This window comes from Ambystoma mexicanum, chromosome 5p, assembly GCF_040938575.1.
Source record: "Ambystoma mexicanum isolate Mex_15411 chromosome 5p, UKY_AmexF1_1, whole genome shotgun sequence".
Lineage (NCBI taxonomy): Eukaryota > Metazoa > Chordata > Amphibia > Caudata > Ambystomatidae > Ambystoma > Ambystoma mexicanum.
The window spans coordinates 840,938,267-840,958,301 of record NC_090930.1 but is presented as its reverse complement, the minus strand read 5'-3'; the positions used below and the strand labels follow the sequence as shown (position 1 = coordinate 840,958,301).

Genomic DNA, 20,035 nt, shown 5'->3' with positions numbered 1-20,035 from the left:
ACAGCGTCCCACGAGTGGGAGCTGGACGAAAAAGAAACCCAACGGATATTTGCCTTATGGGGCCATCCGCAGATCGACCTTTTTGCCACCAGGAACAACAAAAAATGCAAGAGATTTGCTTCAAGATACCCGGAGCACCAATCACTGGGAGACGCGTTCTCAGTGAATTGGTCGGGGAAGTTCCTCTATGCCTTCCCACCCATTCCCCTCATGTCGAGGGTACTTCGCAGGGTAAAAGAACAGGATTGTTCTTTGATTCTAATTGCACCGGATTGGGCACGGCAAGTCTGGTACCCGACGCTGAGGCCTCTATCCTGTCAACCCCCGATTCGTCTCAAGACACATCAATATCTACTGACACAACAGAACCGCAAGGTCCTCCACCACGACCCGAGGAGCCTGTCTCTCAAAGCATGGTTCCTGAGCAGCGCAAACTGATGCACCTAAAGTTACCATCAGAATGCTGGGATATCATCAGGGCCGCTAGAGCCCCGTCCACGCAAGTCACCTACACCAGGAAATGGACCAGGTTTTCCAAATGGTGCGAGACCTCTGCAATCGATCCCCTCACGGCCTCGGTTAATCAGATTCTGCCCTACTTGTTGCACCTGGCTAAGTCAGGGCTCTCACTGTCCTCTATCAAGGTCCATCTGTCAGCCATAGCGGCTTACACAGTAACCGCGGAGACGCAAGCCTTACTTTCCTTACCAGCGGTTAAAATCTTCCTGAAAGGACTGATGCGTACTTATCCGCCTACACCTACACCAGTTCCGGACTGGAGCCTCAACACCGTCTTAACAGCCCTCATGCAACCTCCCTTCGAACCCATACACAGATGCGAAATGAAATTCTTGTCCTGGAAGACATCTTTCCTGATAGCCATCACATCAGCCAGAAGGATCAGTGAGTTACAAGCTTTGTCTTCTGAACCCCCGTTTACTTTGTTCCAGAAGGACCGCGTCATCTTAAGGCCTCACCCGAAGTTCCTCCCCAAGGTACTTTCGGAGATGTCGTTCACTGAGCGCATTGTTTTACCAACCTTTTTCCAGAATCACGCTTCTGAAGCGGAAAGAACATTACATTCTCTAGACGTTGCTAGAGTGTTGAAGTTTTACTTGCAAAGAACCAAGGAGTTCCGCTCCTCAAACCGGCTATTCATTTCTTTCTCTGGCCGTACCAAGGGTCAGCATATATCTAAACAAAGTCTGGCACGTTGGGTATCGTCCTGCATCACCCACTGCCATCAGTTGAAAGGCGACCCTTTAACTAGACCGCCGTCTGCGCACTCCACCAGAGGAAGGGCGGCGTCAACAGCATTCCACGCAGGGGTGGCATTGAAGGACATATGCAGAGCCGCCACGTGGAGCACTCTGCATACTTTCGCCAAACACTACTGCCTGACTGAAGATACCAACAAAGAAGCTGCAGTTGGACAGGCAGTGCTCCGCCATCTCTTTGTATAAGGTAGGACCAGCCTCCTTTCCCACCTTTCCCGAAGTATGTAACCGTTGTGTTGCTGCATGGTAAAGGTTTGATCAGAAATATGTTTTTTCTATATTTATGCATATATATATATAATGGTGGCATGTTTTAACTGCTTGGTATTCTATTCAAGCATCTGAATCTATGAAAGATCCAATGCTGGAGAAGTCTTAGTTACTTACCTGTAACTGTATTTCTCCAGCATTGGTATCTTTCATAGATTCACATGCGCCCGCCCGCCTCCCCTGAGAGGCTGCTTCTATGCTCGGCATCCATCATACTGTCATCTCTACGGTTCAAAATCTAAAGATGGCTGCCGGGGGCGGAGCTTAAGCCCTGCCACCTCATTGGCTGGGGCCATAAAGGACCAAAGTGAGGTGGAGGGACTACACAATGAAATGGCTCATAGGCCATAATGGGCTATGTACATGCACTGCTAGGTAGCAATGTGTGTATATTTAAAAAAAAAAAAACAAATTATTAATACATTTATCACCGAGGATTCCCAGTCTGACGACGGGGAATATTCAAGCATCTGAATCTATGAAAGATACCAATGCTGGAGAAATACAGTTACAGGTAAGTAACTAAGACTTTCTGACCGATCATTGGCCATGACTTTTTACCAAATCTTGAGTGGCTCAAATGCATTTTATTGCAGCCAAACGGCCCTCTTTGCCCTTAGACCACCATGCATTGAAAGCGTGCAGATCACTTAAAGCTCTTTTGCAGTGGGCTGAGCAGAATCCAGAGGGATTCCCACGTATTTGCACAGAATATTCTGCTCACACCTTGTTCTGATTGCTTGTCTGCTTTCACTCTTTTCCCCCCATCTCACCAGCACAGTTCGGCATGCAATAATACATGCGTGTGGTCCTCATGCAGAATTGCGTACGTTTTCTGCAAAGAACACTGCATCGCTTTCATGTTTCGGGCATTTGAGCTTCCCCCCCCTATTTGCCGCTATGATACATGATTATTTACTGTATTTTTATTTGCCATATGGTACTTTTGTTTGAAGGTTTTGTTCAGTGGCTAAGTCGATGGCAGTGTGACCTGGAGACCCGGCCTCTAACCCTGGGTTCCAAATTTGGCTACGTTTTGTGATCCTAGGCACATCACTATGTTCCCGCACTGTAGCTACCAAACCTAGATGATTTTGAAACAATTTAACTCCAATAATGTGATTGATCCGCGCTTAATTTGTAAGAAAATAAGTGCTAGGGCCCAAATATTTTCTAGCACGCTTGTGACACTGCAGGTGGACAGTTCCCACCATTGCTGCCACCACTCACAGCTGCATCCCGCAGTGCCGCCACATTTGGGGTTAAACTACATCTCGCACCTGCTCATTGGGGTTGATGGAGGCTCTGGCTATCATTACTTCATAATCAATCGGAGTCTGAGAGAATAAGTGCCGGCGCTCAGAAATAAGTGCCAGGGCTGAGCCCTAGCAAACACCCCCACGCATGAAGCACTGAGCTTGAAAGAAACAAGTGGACATGTAAGAGAACATTACACCGCTATAGCCTTTCGTAGTGCCCAAGAAACACTCCACAGTGGTGTTTGCTTCTCTGTACCTTACTAGAAATGTCTGTACATTCTACAAATATAATGTGTACTTGCTGTGTCTGCCAAGCGCTGTCAGGGCTTCTTAAAATGCTTAGCTGGATAAAAGGGTGTGCCTAGGCACATGAGTGCAGATGTTCTGAAACGCGTATCCTCACATGCAAGTTTTTAAATTTTTGCAGACGATATCAGAAATTGCAGAAGATTATGAAGCCCTGGTAAGGATGTGATTGCATCACCACTTTGTACACTTCCGCTTTACTTTGCATGTCTGCATTTGGCCCTAAAAGTAAGCCTATTTCTTTACGCACTCGCCGTCTCTGAACAAAGTAAGCATAACATCCTCATTTTCATTTCCTCTTTGCTTGATTTCTCGCCGAGCTTGTCTTTACTTTTGGCACTGGGTGTTGCATTGCAACGAGGGAGTTTCTTAGCTGGCCACGTGGGTTCTTGGGCTGCTTGTTAACATTGGCAAGCCTACTGACCTTTATAGACTTGTAACATACTGTTTTCCTTGTTTCAGATTAGTTGTGAAGCTCAGGCTTAAACGTGTGTATTGAGTTAACATATGACTTCATGAAACACCACATGTATTGCAGAGCCTTGCACAAATGTAATTGCTGGTTGTGTAATGTGGCTGGGACCATATTGCATCTGTAAAATGTGACCTCATGTTTGCATTCTTGACTTTGTATTTGCAGAGTGATCCTCGGTGTCAGTTTTCATAATCCCCACCCCTGCAGTGCTGTTTATGGACTGCATGCCCGCTGAAATGAGCTGCCGCTGCTAGTGGGCGCCATAACACCTTTCCAGTTCAATGCACTTCACATAAACTGTTGCTGCTAGGCAAACCCATCTAAATACGATCACTGTACTAGCCAATATTTGAGAGTCGCTCTCTGTTATCTCACTGATTGTTCTTGACTTTAGGCAACATCTACAGTGCTGACTCGAGCATGCAGACATTGGTGGCGACCTTATTTTACCATTTAAGTTGAAAAATAAAACTTCTTATGCTTGTGTTTACCAATTTTTCCTTGTTCTTACATAATTCATTTTCATAAAAGTTTGGCAGAAAAAAGATATGAAGGTTTAAACCACTACTTTTCTAGTTTATTGTTCACAATGTTTTATATTTAGAGTGAATTTGTATGAAGGTTTTGTGGCCTTTCCACCTGTGGCAAAGTACCCCAGGAGGAACATGTGTTGAAGAACAGACATGGGGGGAAAAACAGACCCAACATCTGGAAGTGTTTCCACTTTTTCCATGCTTGAGGCTATGCAGATTTGCATTTAATAACAGATATGCCTGGCGATGAGGTATGTGTGGTTGAAGGAAGAGTCCGGCTTACGTCTGGTACAGGTTTGATGAACTTGAGTCGATGAACAGGAAATTAAGAGATCAAAGTGGGAGGCGTTTAGAATAAGAAAAAAGACTGTCAGTGACTGGCCTATTTTGGACATGGAGTCGCTCTCTGATTATATGAATGAGAAAACCTACATCAAAGCAAAAATAGGAGGAAAGCTTCCTGAGGTTGAATGAGTGAGTATCATCTTAGCCCGATAATGAATGAGGAAGACATCCTTCCTTAGCTGTGACAAATGTCAGAGTAACAGACCGAGAAGCCCTGGGACAGGAGCAACAAGCACAGAAGCTCCATGCCTGACAAGCCTTGGAACGACTGGAAGACCAGATGGAGGCAGGCGCACAAGTGGAACAGCGTGACTGAAACAGGAACTTGTGAATCCAGGAGTCCCGAAGATTGCTCAAGAAGACACGCCTGTCCGAGCGGTGGAACACAAACAAGTTTGAGTGGACGACTACAAATCCAACTAATGGGGAAAGGGAATGCTGAAGTCCATTGCAAGCGGGGGTATAAGCAGTGCTGCATCCTGGAGGACAGAGCGCAGTCCCAGAACATCACACTTGTGCGAAAAGAAACAGTTGTATGCAAAGTAAAGATAATCCTTTGAGGAGAATAGTATAGTGGAGAAGCAAATGAGATACTGTATCCTGGAAGAGAGTGAAAGCCCAGAGTATCCCATGGAAAGAGAAAAGAAGAAGTCATTGCCCTCTGGTAAAGCGAGAGAGTCCAGTGTTGAGGCAAATCGAATAAGAGAGTGCAATCTGGAATCAGGAAAAGCCACCCAGAACATCTCCAGAGCAAAGTTGCAACTTTGAATGGGTGTATTCTGGTGGGGTGACCATCCCTTACCAGTTTAGCGAATGCAGAGACAGAAAGAGACTTCACACTGCCAAAAAGGGACTGGAAACTGTCCTGAAATGGGATAGACCTCCTCCCACCTGCCTGTACCATCAGCGCTGTTTTCTATAATGAATCCCTATAATTTTACTTTGTTATGCTTCAATCTTTGTGACATCCTTCTCACGCCCTTGAAGAGTTCTTGCAAAAGGTGATAACCTTGTGCGTTTAGCTTTTTCTGACCTTGTTCGTTGGCCAAATGTTAGATTTTGAAGCAAATTGTTTGGAGTCTTGGACAATCCTGCACAAGTAATGTGTGCAAAGAATGGGAAATACAATCTTGCTGTAGTATTTACGAGACATTAAACATGCAAAACTGGTTGCGATTGTTCCCAAGAATCCAACAGCCGTTCAAAGAAGGCCCATTTGGCTTCCCGGGAATATTTTCCATTTAGTGCCACATCATATTGTACAGGCTTCTTTGTGCCACTGAACCTTTTCCCTCCTGTCTATCAGTGCAACAGCACACTGCCCAGCATACACATCGTGTCTCCTTATAGAGCCCTAATACCGGTGCAGGTGGCAGATGCCAACAATCTGCATGTCGTCCATGGTCCTGCATGACATCTTCTTCAAAGGATTCTCCTTCAGTTCAGAACCACAAGTCTGCGGAACTTCCCAAATGACAGTGTGAATCCCTGTTGAAGGGTTGCGGAACTGCCACCTGCAAGACTTACTCCCAGGTCTCTCCGTAGTGGCATGCTTTTTCTGCATGGGAGGAAGTTTAGTGGAACAGTTCAGGCCAAAGCTAAAATCCCTCAGTAAGAGGGGGTGATATTGCCACCCGCTCGCTCAATGTAGACGAGACGTGGAGTGCCACACTCCAGCAGAACTTCTGTGCCACGTGTTCTTGCTTGGGGTTGGATGGTGATGCACAATTGTGGCTCTGGGGAGCGCCTCTGGTTACAGCTTGATTGTCCGTGTGGGTAAAAGTTGCCACCAGCCGCCTGCACTGTCTGCAGTGACCTTTAGGGTTATGCCTTAGCTGTACGTTTTCTTTCCCTCTGGTCCTTTGTAGGCTGGGTTTTAACTGAATAAAGGATCATTCCACTGTCATTCCATGGCGAGGGCAGGTGTATCTGGCCCAGATCAGGGGGCATCCCATTTTGCTAGGGGATTTCCTTTACAGAAAAAGGTAGCCCACAATCCTCCTTCCTTCCATCTTCTCTCAGCCTGGGCTCCTACATCACAAGTCGTTCTTTAATGTGTTAGTTCATGTCAACTGATTCTAATTTACCAAGCTAAACCTGCACTAGGAAGCGCAAATGCTGAAACATCTGAACATCTGAACACGCCACCCTTTGTTAAACATCTCTCCACCCAGTCCCTCATTACTCTGTTTCCCTCTGTGCTAACGAAGTGGCCAGGTGGGAAAGTGGTGCCAATAGGACTGGTAGTTGTGCCACCTTTAGTGATATAACCAAGACAGACTAGTTAGTGCAGGGAGACCAGTTAACCACTTACAGGTTTGTCTGGTGTGCAATATGTGTACATTCATATGAGAGGTGGCTGACTCACTCTGAAGTGGGGTGGTGGCAGGATTGCAGTTGTTGGTGCAATCATTGCTGCTGTAATGGATTTGCTGCCTACATTTCTTGTTCTCTTCCGTCACCTCCTGTTACAGGGGTCAACAGAGTTTCACAGAATGGATGGAGAAAACGTGCCAAATTTTAAAATAACAAATATGATTGGGATATCTGGTAGGAGTTAAGATAAATCATGGGCGAGAACATACTTTATTTTTTAAAAAAGTGGCTGTGTTCTCCTCATTACCTCCCCTACTCGCCACTTTCACTCTGCAATCTTTCCTACCTCTCCACCAGACCAGATCTGCTTCTCATCCTCCAGTCAGCCACCCCTCCATGTGCTCCTGTCAATTCCTTTACTACTCAAATTGTGAAGAAACTAATGCACACTACTGCCTTCTACTCCCCTCCCCCCTTCTTCACTCACTTCTTATCTGTCAGGATTTTCCCATCCTGCAACAAAGTGTAGCCACTTTAATAACCCTACTCAAGGAACCTACAGCCAATCCTAAGAATCAAGCCAACTATCGCCCGTCTTTACTCACTACCTCAAGATATGCGAATGTGTGGTCCTTAAACAAATCACCTATTACTTGGAAATGCACAAACTCAACGACCCCCTTCAATCTGGCTTCCGTAGCTGTTCACAGAAATGGTTCTCACTCGTGTATCCATCTTCCTCACATCTGCTCAGTGCTCCCAGCTGTCCTCCATTCTAATCCTTCTTGATTTCTCTGCGGCCTTTCACAGCATTGACCACTTGTCGCTCCTCACGACTTTTGCCCACCTGAGCTTTCAGGGCTCGGCCACCATCTGAACAGCCTCCCGCCTGACTAGCCGTTCATTTTCCATGTCGTGGAACGGGATAACATCAGCACACTCCTCTATCAGGCAGGGTTCCGCAAGAGTCTGTCTTTCTGCACCTCCACAGCGGGTTTGCAGATGACACCCAGATCTGTGTGTCCTTTCCCTCCTCCTTCCTGGAGCTCTCCTCCAAAATGACTGTCTGGCCACACTAGGCCACTCGATGGTACTGCGCTGTGGCATGCTTAACTCCTCAAAGACTGAAGTCCTGTATCTCCCTGTCTCTCCTGCTTTCCCTTGTACCCACATCCAGTCTCCTACGGCTTGCAACCTTTGGGGCCATCTTTGGCAGGGACCGGGAACATCAGTTATCACCAACACTGTCATACCTGCCACGCTTAAGCTTGTGAACATCCACAAAATCTGTCCCAATCTAAATTTTCTCTCCACTGAAGCTCTTCTCTCAGTCCTTATGCTCAGCCATATGGATTACTGCTTCAGTTTACTTGTTGGGCTCACCGTTTACTCACCTCATCCATCTGGACGAAGTTCTGAACTTTCCTGTTCCCATGCTCTTCCTCCTTCGGTGATCCTCTCCAATCCCATCCACTGATTCCAGCTTGTATGGCTAACTAGACACAACCAGTCGATTTTCAAATTTCTTCTGGCCTATAATTCCATGCATTGCCTAGCACCCTCTAGCTGTCTTACTTCATCTCTATACCCCTCTCGCCCATGCACATTGAGATTTTCCAAATAACCTCAACCTCTGTGCCTCTCCTTCTTGTGCAACCTCACACTTCCATTCCTCATCACTACTTGCACCGCACAGATGGAACTCCCTAACACTATATACTAAATCCATCCCCACAGTAGATGGATTTAAATTTGCCTTAAAAAGCATCTTTTGCTACTTTCTTTACATGCTTCTCCAAAACTGGAACAGCAGCTCGCCTCAATCTCCTAAATATTTGGAAAATCAGGCACCTCCTTCCTTTCAACACCGCCAGGCATCTCTTAGCCACTCTTGTCTTCGCTAAACTGGACTACTGTGCCAACATCCTCTTTGGCTTACCCAACTATGCTTTCTGTCCTCTCAACAAGATCATTAACTTCGCTCCCGGGACTCTCTTTGAACTCCCTCGCTTCACAGCTACTTCCTCATACCGTCACCAGGCTGGATGGCTGATGATGTAAAACAGGTGCAGATTAAAATTTCTTCTCCTGGTTCACAAATCTATCCACTGTAAGGCACCAATGTATCTATCCTCCTCTATCCAAATCTGCAAGCCTTCCCATAATCTTGGCTCTTCTTCCTTGACTACCTTTGTGGCTCCTCACACTTCCTGTGCTTCCTCTCGCTTCTGCTCGTCCTCTTTTCTTGCTCCACTTGCATGGATTTCTCTTCCCCCAGACATCTGAGAAACAGTCCACACAGATATGTTCAAAACCAAACGAAAAGCCTACCTCCTCGCCTCTGAGTTACCCTCTTAACCTACCTCTCATCTACCTGCTAGCTAATGTTTTTACCTCATCTCTAACCTGCCTCTGTCCCTCCCTTTCTCTGCCCCCACTCTAGCACTTAACACATCATGGTCACAACCTGAGCTCAGCTGGCCGTACAGCCTACCTGCACTTACAAATATCCAACATTGTTTTTTTTTTTTTTTACATTTCTTATATTGATTTTATGCAAACAAAACAACAAAAACCAAACAAGCAGCATAATCATAATAGTTCCATTACACATCAAGTTATCTTAATCACTGCTCCCATTACCCCTCCCTCCCCCCGTGAGCCTATTTGTCAATCTCATTCAATGTTTGGCACATGCAGCCGGGTTTCGTTCTCTTCGGAGTCTGTTGGATCTGATATTACTCCAAACAATTCTGCTATCAGCGTTTTTCCAAGCCAGCAGGGTACCCGCCTCCCCTTCATCAGCCCGGCTACTCGCTTCTTGCCATGCCACCGTTTCAGCCTCCGGCCATTTCTGCAAGTCCTTCCACCATACATCCACCTTAGGTTTGTGGCATTTCTTCCACCCATGGCAATCCTCCGTTTCGCAAGCACATATGCCAGATTTCTCTGTTTCTCAATATGCTTGAGTTTCCGTGGCCTAGGGAACCCGCCCAGTAAGCAGGCCCAGGCCGTGTCTGTGACAAGAGTAACCCCTTTATTAGCCAGTTTCTGCGCCACTTCTCCCCAAAAACACCTAATAATCGGGCACGACCAAAACATATGTGTCATGTCGGCGTTTTCCAGGTTACATTTAGGACACACTTGTCTTCCAGCGTTTCGGAACTTAGATATCCTCAAGGGGGTCATGTATGCCCTATGCGTGACATACAGCTGTATTTGTTTTAATCTGGCATTTCTAGACACTTTTTTGTGGTAGCCCAGGGCACGCTCCCACACCCCATCCTCCATCGGGGCCCCCATTTCCACCTCCCAGACCAGTCTCAGATGTGTCAAATCTTTCCCCGCCTTAGCCATCACCATCTCATACAGTCTCGAGATCTCATGACCTCCTTCGGATAAATCATATATTGTTCCCAAAACTTCATCTGGTTCTTCTACCAAAACTGTCTCTGGCCAGGCGTTCTTAATCATCCGCACCAATCTAATGTACGTGACATATTGGCCCGTGTGTAGCCCCGCCTCTTCGTTGAGTTCTATAAACTCCTTAATGGATCCCTCTTGCCAAACATCGCCTAGCGTTGCCAGCCCCACTGATTCCCAGTAGGTCCTAACAATCACCCTCAGCTGATCATCCCCTCCTGTCAAAGCAACCAGCGGTATCTGCGGGAGGCACGGGCATGGGACTTCCATCAAACGACAAGCCCTACGCCAAATCTTCCATCCAAGCCTCAACATCGCAGGACGCCCCCTCATTTCAGTTTCGGACAGCCAAATCATTTCTTTCAAATAAAACGGGGTGCAGCCCTGTCCAAGCACCCTGTGCTCAGGGGTCACTTCATCAGAAAGCCACTTGGCCACATACTGTAACTGTCCCGCCAAATAGTAAACCTCAAAATGAGGCAGTCTGATACCTCCTTTTTCGCAAAAGTTCTGCAGTTTCCAAAACGCCACTCTATTTCGGGTACCGTGCCACAGGAAATCCCTACACATGCTGTTCAATTTACTGAAAAACGTCTTGGGTATTATGTATGGGATATTACTAAAGTAATGCAGGAGCCTGGGCAGAACCACCATCTTAAGCATAGCCCCCCGCCCCATCATTGCCAAGGGCAATCTTGCCCAGAACTGCATGCTGTTCCTAATTTTCTCGACGGCTACTTCCATATTGTGTCTTTGTTCTTCTTGCACTGTGTGATATACATCTGCGCCCAAATAGCGAAAAGAGCTAGTTGCCCATGGTACCTGTAGCACCGGTAGTCTATCTACAGGGGTCCCCTTATAGCTACCTAGCGGGAATATGACTGACTTTTGGGGGTTCACCGAGATGCCGACAACTCTGCATACCTTTCCATCACTTCAAGTATGTATAAGAGATTTTCTTCTGGGTATTGCAAGTACAGCAACAAATCATCCGCGTACAAGGATATCAGGTGTCGTTCCCCTCCTACCTCAATACCAATCGCATCATACTGTGCCCTGAGGCATATTGCCAGAGGCTTCAGGGCTAAGATGTAAAGCATCGGGGACCAGGGGCACCCTTGTCTGGGGCCTCTGCCAAGTTGCCATCTTTCGAATATCACTGCTCCAGTTCGGACCCTGGCAAGCGGCTCACTATACAACATTTTAGCCCACCTGATATAGCCCTGCCCCATTCCATACCCTTCCAAAGCGGCCAATAGCCATGACCACTTGACCGAATCAAAAGCTTTAACTGCATCTAGAGACACTATCGCCATCTCACCCTCGTTCTTACTACTCCATTCGACCACCCGGTGGAGTCGCCTATGGTTGTGTGTTATGTTCCTGCTCGGGACATAACCCGTTTGATCAGGATGTATGAGTCTACCAATCACTTTCTGCAATCGATTTGCTAGGACAGCCTTAAGAATCTTGCTGTCCTGATTTAGCATCGACAGAGGCCTTTAGGAACCACATCTATGCTCCGGTTTATTGGGCTTGGGCAGCGGTATTATGATCGCCTCTCTGAGTGACTCAGGCAACCGTCCTATCTCAAACGCTTCATTAAGCATGTGCAGCATTGGGGGGAGGAGTTCCTCTCTGTATACTTTATAGAATTCGCTGGGGAACCCATCTGCTCCCGGGGTCTTACAGGTAGGCAACTGCTTCACAACATCTTCTAACTCCTCCAACGTGATTGGCTCATCTAACTCCTCCCTCTCTTCTACACTTATCTTGGGCAGCCCTATGTCTTCTAACGTTTCAATTATCTTGCATTGGTCACCCATCTCATCGTCTCCGTACAGCACTCTGTAATATTCCACAAATTCTTTGTTAACCCCCTCTTGCGTGGCCACTTCATCTCCGTCCTCCCTAATAATGGTCCTAATCGGAGGCCTAGGGGTCTCGCTTTTGTATAGCCAGGCCAAAAGGCGGCCTGTCTTGTCTCCTCCCGCGTGCTGCCTCTCAACATATTTCATATAGTTGAGATTGCAGAGTCTTTCCCAATGCCCTGCACATTGTTGCTGTAGTTGGAGTACCAGCTCCGTGTCTGTCACCGCTCTTCAATGCTGTTTCTAGCTCAGTTTCAGTCCTCTGCAGGTCAGCCAAGACCCCACCCTGTAACCCTCTTGACTTACCAATGGCCGCCCCCCGCATCACCACCTTAAAAGCTTCCCATAATGTGCCCGCGGAATCAACACTCCCAGTATTCTCTTCAAAGAAGTTGGTAATCTCTTCCCTAATATCTTCTCTAAAGAATGGATCTTTAAGCGCCTCCACTCGGAGGCGCCATGTAGGGATCTTTGCCCTCGGGGGGCAATATTGCCATCAGAGGATCAGGGGCGAGTGATCCGAGAGGACCCTAGCCTTATATTCGATTTGAGTAATCTCAGACATCACATCTGCTGTAGCAAAGACGTAATCGAGCCTAGTGTGCAGTTGGTGCGGGGCTGAATAGTGTGAGTATTGCCTCTCAGTGGGATGTTTCATCCTCCACGCATCTGTAAAGCCAAAATCAGTTAGCAGTGTCTGCAACGCTCTCGCCGCTGGGCTAGGTTTACCCACCCTGCCATCAGATCTGTCCACTACAGGATCCAACACACAATTAAAGTCCCCACCCCAGATCACTGCGCTCCCTATACACGTACTAAGGTTGGCACACAGGGCTCTGAAGTATGCTGCTGTGTTTTGGTTGGGGGCATACGTGTTTACTATGCATACCTCCCTGCTCTCCACCAGCCCTTGCAATATAGCCATCCTTCCATCAGTCTCAACTACCTCTTGTATCAATTTGAACGGGACATGCGGTGCCACCCAGATTAACAACCCCCGGGCATATGCAGAGTATGGCGAGTCTACTACAGTCCCCCTCCACTTTCTCTTAACCAGGTCCAACTTCTCTCGCGTCAAGTACGTCTCCTGTAGCAGTGCGATATCTATTTTCTGCCTTTTCAGATACATCATGATTTTGTTTCTTTTCAGATAGCTGTCAAGCCCCTGACGTTCCACGTTATTATCCTGAGGTTCCCCATAGGTCGTTAGTAAGCACCCTCCCGATCCTCTGCCGATTCCGCCCCTTCATGCACCGCAAGCACAACATGCTGATTCCTCCAAATAGGCTCGAAACAAAACTTAAACTCCCCATAACCACACACACACTCAACTTCCCACCCCCCCACCTTCGTCCCACCCACCCCTCCCCCCACAGTACCCTCCCCAACCGTTGCCCAGCTCCATTCCTGGATCTCAGGCACCCCCACATCTAGCCCTGCCTAGCACAAGCTTCTACTCCGGGCTCAGTAGGGTAAAACCGCCCTAATGGCCGCTGAAACTAATAATCTATTGGGGTAGGTCGTCCACGTTCTGTTGCTCCTTGCAAAAAACATTACGCATACAGATGCCAAATCGTTACCAATTACAGTTACACTCACTATATTCCAGTCCAAATCGAGCACCAGACTCAGATTGTGTTCAAAGCCAGTCAGTTACAGTTTCTCTGTACAATCAGGGTTCTCCTCCTTACAAAATCTTCATTCGGTATGATCCTGCCGATCACGATCCGCTTCTTGTTCCGGGCAGCCCTGCAGGTCCAGCCATGTGACAACATCCTCCGGGGTATCAAAGAATAGCACTTTGTTCTTATGTAGCACCTTCAATCGTGCCGGATACAGCAGCATATATTTGACTCCCGCCGCCCTCAGCCTTCTTTTGACGGCGACATAACTATACCTCTGCCTTTGCACCAGTATCGTATAGTCCGGGTATGCTGTGATGTTGGTGGATGCTCTCTCTATCATGCCGCCTTTACGAAAATATTTGAGGATCTTTTCCCTGTCCCTGTAATTCAGGATCCTCGTGATGATCGGTCTTGGCGGGGCCCCTGGGCGGGGTTTCCTCATTAGGGCGCGGTGCGCCCTCTCCACCGTAAATCCCTGTGAAAGATTCCCTGCTCCGATCCCTTGTAGGATCATGTTTTCAACATAGTTTTTGGGGTCTTGGCCTTCTTCCCCCTCCGGAAGGCCAACCACACGAATGTTGTTCCTCCTCGCCCTTCCTTCCCCCTTTTCCACACGATTTTCCAGGTTGGCGACCTGTTGTTTTAAGACATGAATCTCTTTCGCATTGCTCGTGCTAACATCGGTATTAATCTTCACCCCACTTTCCAGACCGCTGGTCCTTTCTGCAAGCGCCCTAACATCTTGACGTAGCAGGGTGAGTTCCGTACCTACAGCATCAATCTTATTCTCTAGAGCTGTGCGTAGGTCCGCCATTGCCAAGTCCCATTTAGCACTCAAACCCATTATAGCCTCCAGGATCTGGTGCTTGTCCCCTTCGGGGGCGTCTTCCGCAGGGGTCACGACCATGCTCTGCACCGATGATGAGGGGGTCCATTGCGTTTTCGTGAAAGTCTCCATCATGGGTTGCTTAGTCTTGACTCTCAACCCTTTCGCCGACATGGTGCTGTCCTCCACTCCTGTACGCCTCCGCCTTAGTGCAGCTGTTGCACTGTCCTTGGTCCGACAATGGTCTGGCTCTCGGGTCTCCTAACTCACATTCGAGATGGCCCTTCAAATTGTCTTGGGGGTCGGGCTATGGTCTCACACTCCCCATTTAACTTCCGTAGGCCTCATCGCCCAAGCATCCAATGTTACCTCCTCCTGCAGTCAGATCGCTGAGGCTCCATTAGCGTATGCCAGGCCGGGCGCTCTCATGGTGCTAGTACGAACACTCTGCCATATTTCCCGATTGTACTATTCCTCCAGGCAATTTACCGCAGCCATGTCCCGCAGTTCCGGGAAATCAGTTTCGTTTCTCCTCGGAGGCCTCTCCTTTGTTAGCCTCCATCTTGGTGCCGAAGCGGCCACACAGCCGTACCAACAAAAACATGTATATCTCACGATTCTCGGGACTATGAACCTCTCCAGCGAACTTCACTTTGCGTGCGGCTTCCGACGCCTGATCCCCAAAGTTCTAGGCGCTCGTTGCAGTTTCAACAGGTAACTTTGGCAAAAATAAAGTCGGATCGTCGTCAGGAGCTCCTCACGCAGCACGTCCTATTCCATGGCCAGTTAGCCACGCCCCCTCAAATATCCAACATTGGTTGTCCTTAATCTATCTATGTCCACTTATGTATTGTTCCTGGTGATGGTACCATTTACTCCCCTCCACAACCTGGTCGGAATGCCCCTCAAACTCACCACATTGTAAGAAGCTCACTGCTTCCTTTCAAATCTGATTTCTTATCTAACAAAGGAGCATTGTTCCTCCTGTATATAAATAAATTTCTCTTAAATGAGCTTTCGCTCTTCCTCATCTCCTCTTCCCAATCCCCTGCCACTATCCTCTCCAATGTTCAGTCTCCTGTAGGGGATGTACATGCAATTGCACATAGCCTTTGCCAGAAATCACACCCACGGCAAATAATTTTTTGTATATACCATCCCACCACGAAATCTGTTTTGTTCAGAATGCTACAACCATGCTCTACTGTTAGGCACTGTTGCTACGATTGCCCTGTGCTCCACAAGCTCTTTCCTGAATAAATAAATAAAAATGCAAACACAACATGAAACACGCATGCCATCTAAGTTTCAAACTATAAAAACAGAGGATGGAAAATGCAGCACAGTGAAGGGTCGAAGGTATGTGTACCTGAGGGCGCTGGTTGCCGTTTTGTGGCGAATTCTCTGCATCCTACTTTCCATACACAGTAGAGTGTTTATTAAAATATGCTAAAATATAGGAGTGCATAAATGATTGGAAATGCCAGTTTCTTAGCAAATATTCATGTTCCGTGTAAAATAGATCAAATCCATCTTCTAAACACAAGATCTGCTTGCACATGAAAGCCATGCAGCGAAGGAATAAGGAAAGCATGTTCATGGTCTAGGGTTTTCAAGACTGCTTCAATCAACATCAGTCATTACAAATTGTTGTGCTGCTTATTGGAACACTGCATCAAGCGGCCATGTCTGAAATACTGTTAGCTGCCAACTCTGATGTGCAGGCTCAGTCGCACGGCATATATGCATTTCACAGGCGGGTCTGCTCTACTCCTATGTTCAGAAACCAGATTCCTGGTAAACATGTCAGGGGACCAGTTGCTAAGCGCTTCTGCTGGATACAGTTGCTGTACTGGAGTATTTGGAAATTGGACTGTGCGGGTCCAACTAGGAGATATTAGGCACACTCGCTTAAAATTGGCAAGAGGAACAAGTAGAAAACCATAATGAGATCCAAGATGCAACTGGAGTTGTCTCCATAACAGTTCAGTAAAGGTCTAAAAACCCATAAACCAGCAAATGGATCCAGCAGAAACCCATTTGCTTTTCTTTCTGATACCATCCGTCTGAACATCTGATTAATTAGTTTCATCTGATCAGTTAGCATAAAAAAGTATGAAAAAATCAAATATTTGCAACTGGTCAACTCCCGCTTGCTGTCCTACTCTCCCTCGCTGTCACTCAGGGTTTCTCTTGCAGCTCAATGACCTTTGCAAATCTGTGTATTCCAGCTTTGGTGACATGTTGTCCTTTACGCTGACTGCTTTCGTCGAACTGATGGATCACGGCATTGTATCCTGGGACACCTTCTCTGTGGCATTTGTAAAAAAGGTAAATCTGGTTGGTAGGTCGTTTTTTTCGATGTCATCACATGATTGTGTAGCATCCTGCCATGTTGTAAAAGATAATTTGGTTTCTTAAAAATAAATCCATGCAATATTTAGGACGTTTTTACACCTGGCAGTTAATTTAGTATATTTGCACCTTTGTTAAGGTTTCTTGTTTTCAGCCGATGGGGACTGCAGAATGGTGACATGTTAAGGTGTGTTCCTTTTCAAGTTTATGTTCTACTCTTCTATCGGCAGCTATTTGGAAGTGCACAGCTCACAGCCAACCGAATAAATGAAAGTTTTCCATTGTGCACTGGCGATGGCATAGCTGAACCTGCACTGCTCCTCTACACCTCTCAATCAAAGGCAATGTAGTCCTGACAGACAGGCTCTGGTTAGGTTACTGGATTTCAAAGGGATGGTGTTCATGCTGCTTGCACAGGAGGATGGAGAGTTTGACAGTAGTGGCGAGAAATCTGATATGCTGTTCGATAGATGCAACTCTATATGCTTGACGGAAACATTGACATTTCAGATCTTCCTTGTCCTTACCAAGTTAGCGTTAATTTTAGGGGTGGGTAAGGGACGAGAGTTCCAAGTGTTGATCCTGGTGTATGTCATTATGTTGCATCAAAACGTAGGTCTTCTAGAATGCAGAGTGATTGCCTGGCGTGGGCAGAGTGGCATGCTGGAGTGAGGAGTTGTAGACAGAGGTGGGATTTCATATGGTTTTTATTTAAAGAAACAAGAAAACACCTACCTTTCCCTAGTTCTCGAGGGTGGTCCCTACCTAACTAAGGAAAACCTTGGGAGTTTGTCGTCAGGGTGGAAGTTCAAATAAATATTTGTCCTCTGTCCACAAATCTACCCTACTCTAGCCCTACAACTAAACAACAGAAAGGAACTTAAATAGTACCAAGAGAATGACTCCCTTCTGCTGGTTCCTTAGGGATCAGCCGTAGGGGCAGTGTTCAAGAGTCTTTATTTCAGTTAAATTATTCTTCTTGAAAAGAAAATGCCAGGAGAATGTCTCCCTTCTACTGGCTCCACAACCTCAACCTTCTCTTGACAGTCCTTTGCAACCTTTAGCTTTAGCTTCTGATTCAACAAATGTAACCTAGCAGAATGATTCCCTTCTCCTGGTTCCATGACTTGAAGTGCTCTTCTACCTGTTTTTCACAATAGTTCTTGCGAGCCCTTCTAGTTCCCTCCAGGCTTCTCTGAGGGCTCTTTTGAATGTATCACACTCTTTATCTCTGATTTTAACAGTCTTGCCCCACTTACTGAGATGGGGATAATGCTCTCGATGCTATGTTCACGTTGGTTACTGTTGGAACAGAAATTAAGGCGATTCCTTCCAAGGCGATCTTCCCAACTGTTCTTATCCTTAGTGCAACTACTGACATGAGGGAGATCACTCTCAAGGCTTTCTTCCCCATTCTTATTCTCGATGTGTTTACTGGGACGAGGGAGATCACTCCCTAGGCTTGCTGCACACACCCTCACACTGCTACCGGTTCTCCCGTAGCTCCTGTTACCTTTAGTTTGGTCAAAGCATGTCACCGGTTCTTCCTGCGATATCAGGCTATTGCGTTCCCAGTGAACGCTCGTTCGGCTTCGCTCTTCTCTCTCTGCGGTCCCACCAGGTTTCTGCGGGCGTTCCGGGCAGGCGGTATTGGCATAGTTGTGTGAGCACTCGGTCGACCTCTTTGAGGTCACGCCACCATCTCACGGATTCCAGCATCCAGTTTAGCTTGCTCTTGCTCGGCCATAGAAAGACTCTTCTGGTCTGTGGCTGGCATCCTCTGTGTTTCTGGGTTGCTCCTACAACTTCCTTCTTCTCTCCTGGTTCAAATTTCCCAGGGTGACCAGGCTTTGCACCTGTTGCTTCCTTTACTGAGTCCTTCTTTGCTTTTTATCTTGTTGGGCTGGGATCTCCCCAGCCGAGCGTTACAGTCCGTTGTCAGGCTTATTTGTGTACTCCTCTTGCCACCTTGGGGACATCTCGTCCCAGTATCTTTCACATGAGTGTTCTGCATGACTGAGTGGTGTTCTTCTTCACAGTACCTTCACATTACAAATCTTGTTTAGACTGAGTGTTCACATTGATGGTGTCTAATCTTGCAGGAAGAAAAGGAGGAGTATCACAATAGTACACAGTAGTACTGTCAGCCTGAACCTCGAGTAATGGTGCAGAAATAAGACTCTGACATAGAGAGGTCATTGTGATTGTTAAAGACTTTTATAAATGTGAGCAAATTAAAAGAAAACCCTGTCTCACCCTAACTCTAAGAGGGGTTAACCCTGCCTCAACAAAAATACTAATGTATCTGTCAGGATGTCAAAATCAAAGGTTCATAGTCCTATGTCAGAATCCTAGCTCTGTCGCTCAGACTGTGTGCTAAACCTAATCAAAGAGGGTATCTTGCTGCTCCAGAGGAATGGCTCCCTTCCTCTGGACAAAAGGTAGTTCTGGATTTGAAAGTTCTCAAAGTTCAGGTTCAACTGGTGCGGACATGTCTCTATTCCTTGGTACTTATATATGGGTCCCAGACCCTGATTGGCAGACCTGGTTCACTCTCCTGCCAGGTACTGCGCTCCCAATGAAGGATTGGCCTTATTTTGCTTTCGTGCACATGTTTCACTTTTCTACCTTGTGTCATTCAGTTGTACTGTCTCTTGGTTTAGGTATGGGTCCCAGACCCTGTCCTTCTGGCTCCCCATGCCTTTCTGACCCCCCCCCCCACAATCCCAATACTTTCGGGTTGCACGTTGGATTCCCTCATGACCCACGTCTTTTGGTCGCTCTGCTCAGTCTGCCAAGGTCTCTCTCGCCTTCAGGCTTCTTGCTCACTGCGGCGGTGGATCTGCAGTGGTATGAGCGGGGTATCCGGAGGCTCTCCTCTTTCTCTGGCCCTGCACCCAGACTGCTCCAGCAGTTCCATTCCAATCTCCGCTCTCTCTCTGGTTCAACTTCCTTTGCAGCGGCTCCACAGTTTGGAAGTGGTGTGGGAGTCGCCTCTGCCTGGTCCCTTGTTCTCCACCCTTCTCGCCGGGTCCTCACGGGAGTTGCAACCGCGTCCTGGTCAGCAGTCTTCTCCCGATGCCAAGCCAGTCAGCTTCCTGGCCCTTCCTCCTCATGGGAGGATCTCTCTCTCTCTCTCTTAACGGTCCTTCCT

At 47.2% G+C, this 20,035-nt stretch overlaps 1 protein-coding gene across 4 annotated transcripts in view; it reads left to right on the top strand.

The window, feature by feature from the left end:
- The window catches only part of ELMO1 (engulfment and cell motility 1), a 2,216,232-nt gene that overhangs the window by 979,576 nt on the left and 1,216,621 nt on the right, over positions 1-20,035 (top strand). For 2 of the 4 annotated variants that reach the window (XM_069613266.1, XM_069613264.1), the window contains exons 8-9: positions 3,234-3,269; positions 16,758-16,857. In XM_069613266.1, the coding sequence (XP_069469367.1) occupies positions 3,234-3,269; positions 16,758-16,857 (136 nt within the window). The remainder of the gene's footprint in view (positions 1-3,233; positions 3,270-16,757; positions 16,858-20,035) is intronic. The other 2 variants (XM_069613267.1, XM_069613265.1) reach the window with 1 other exon arrangement.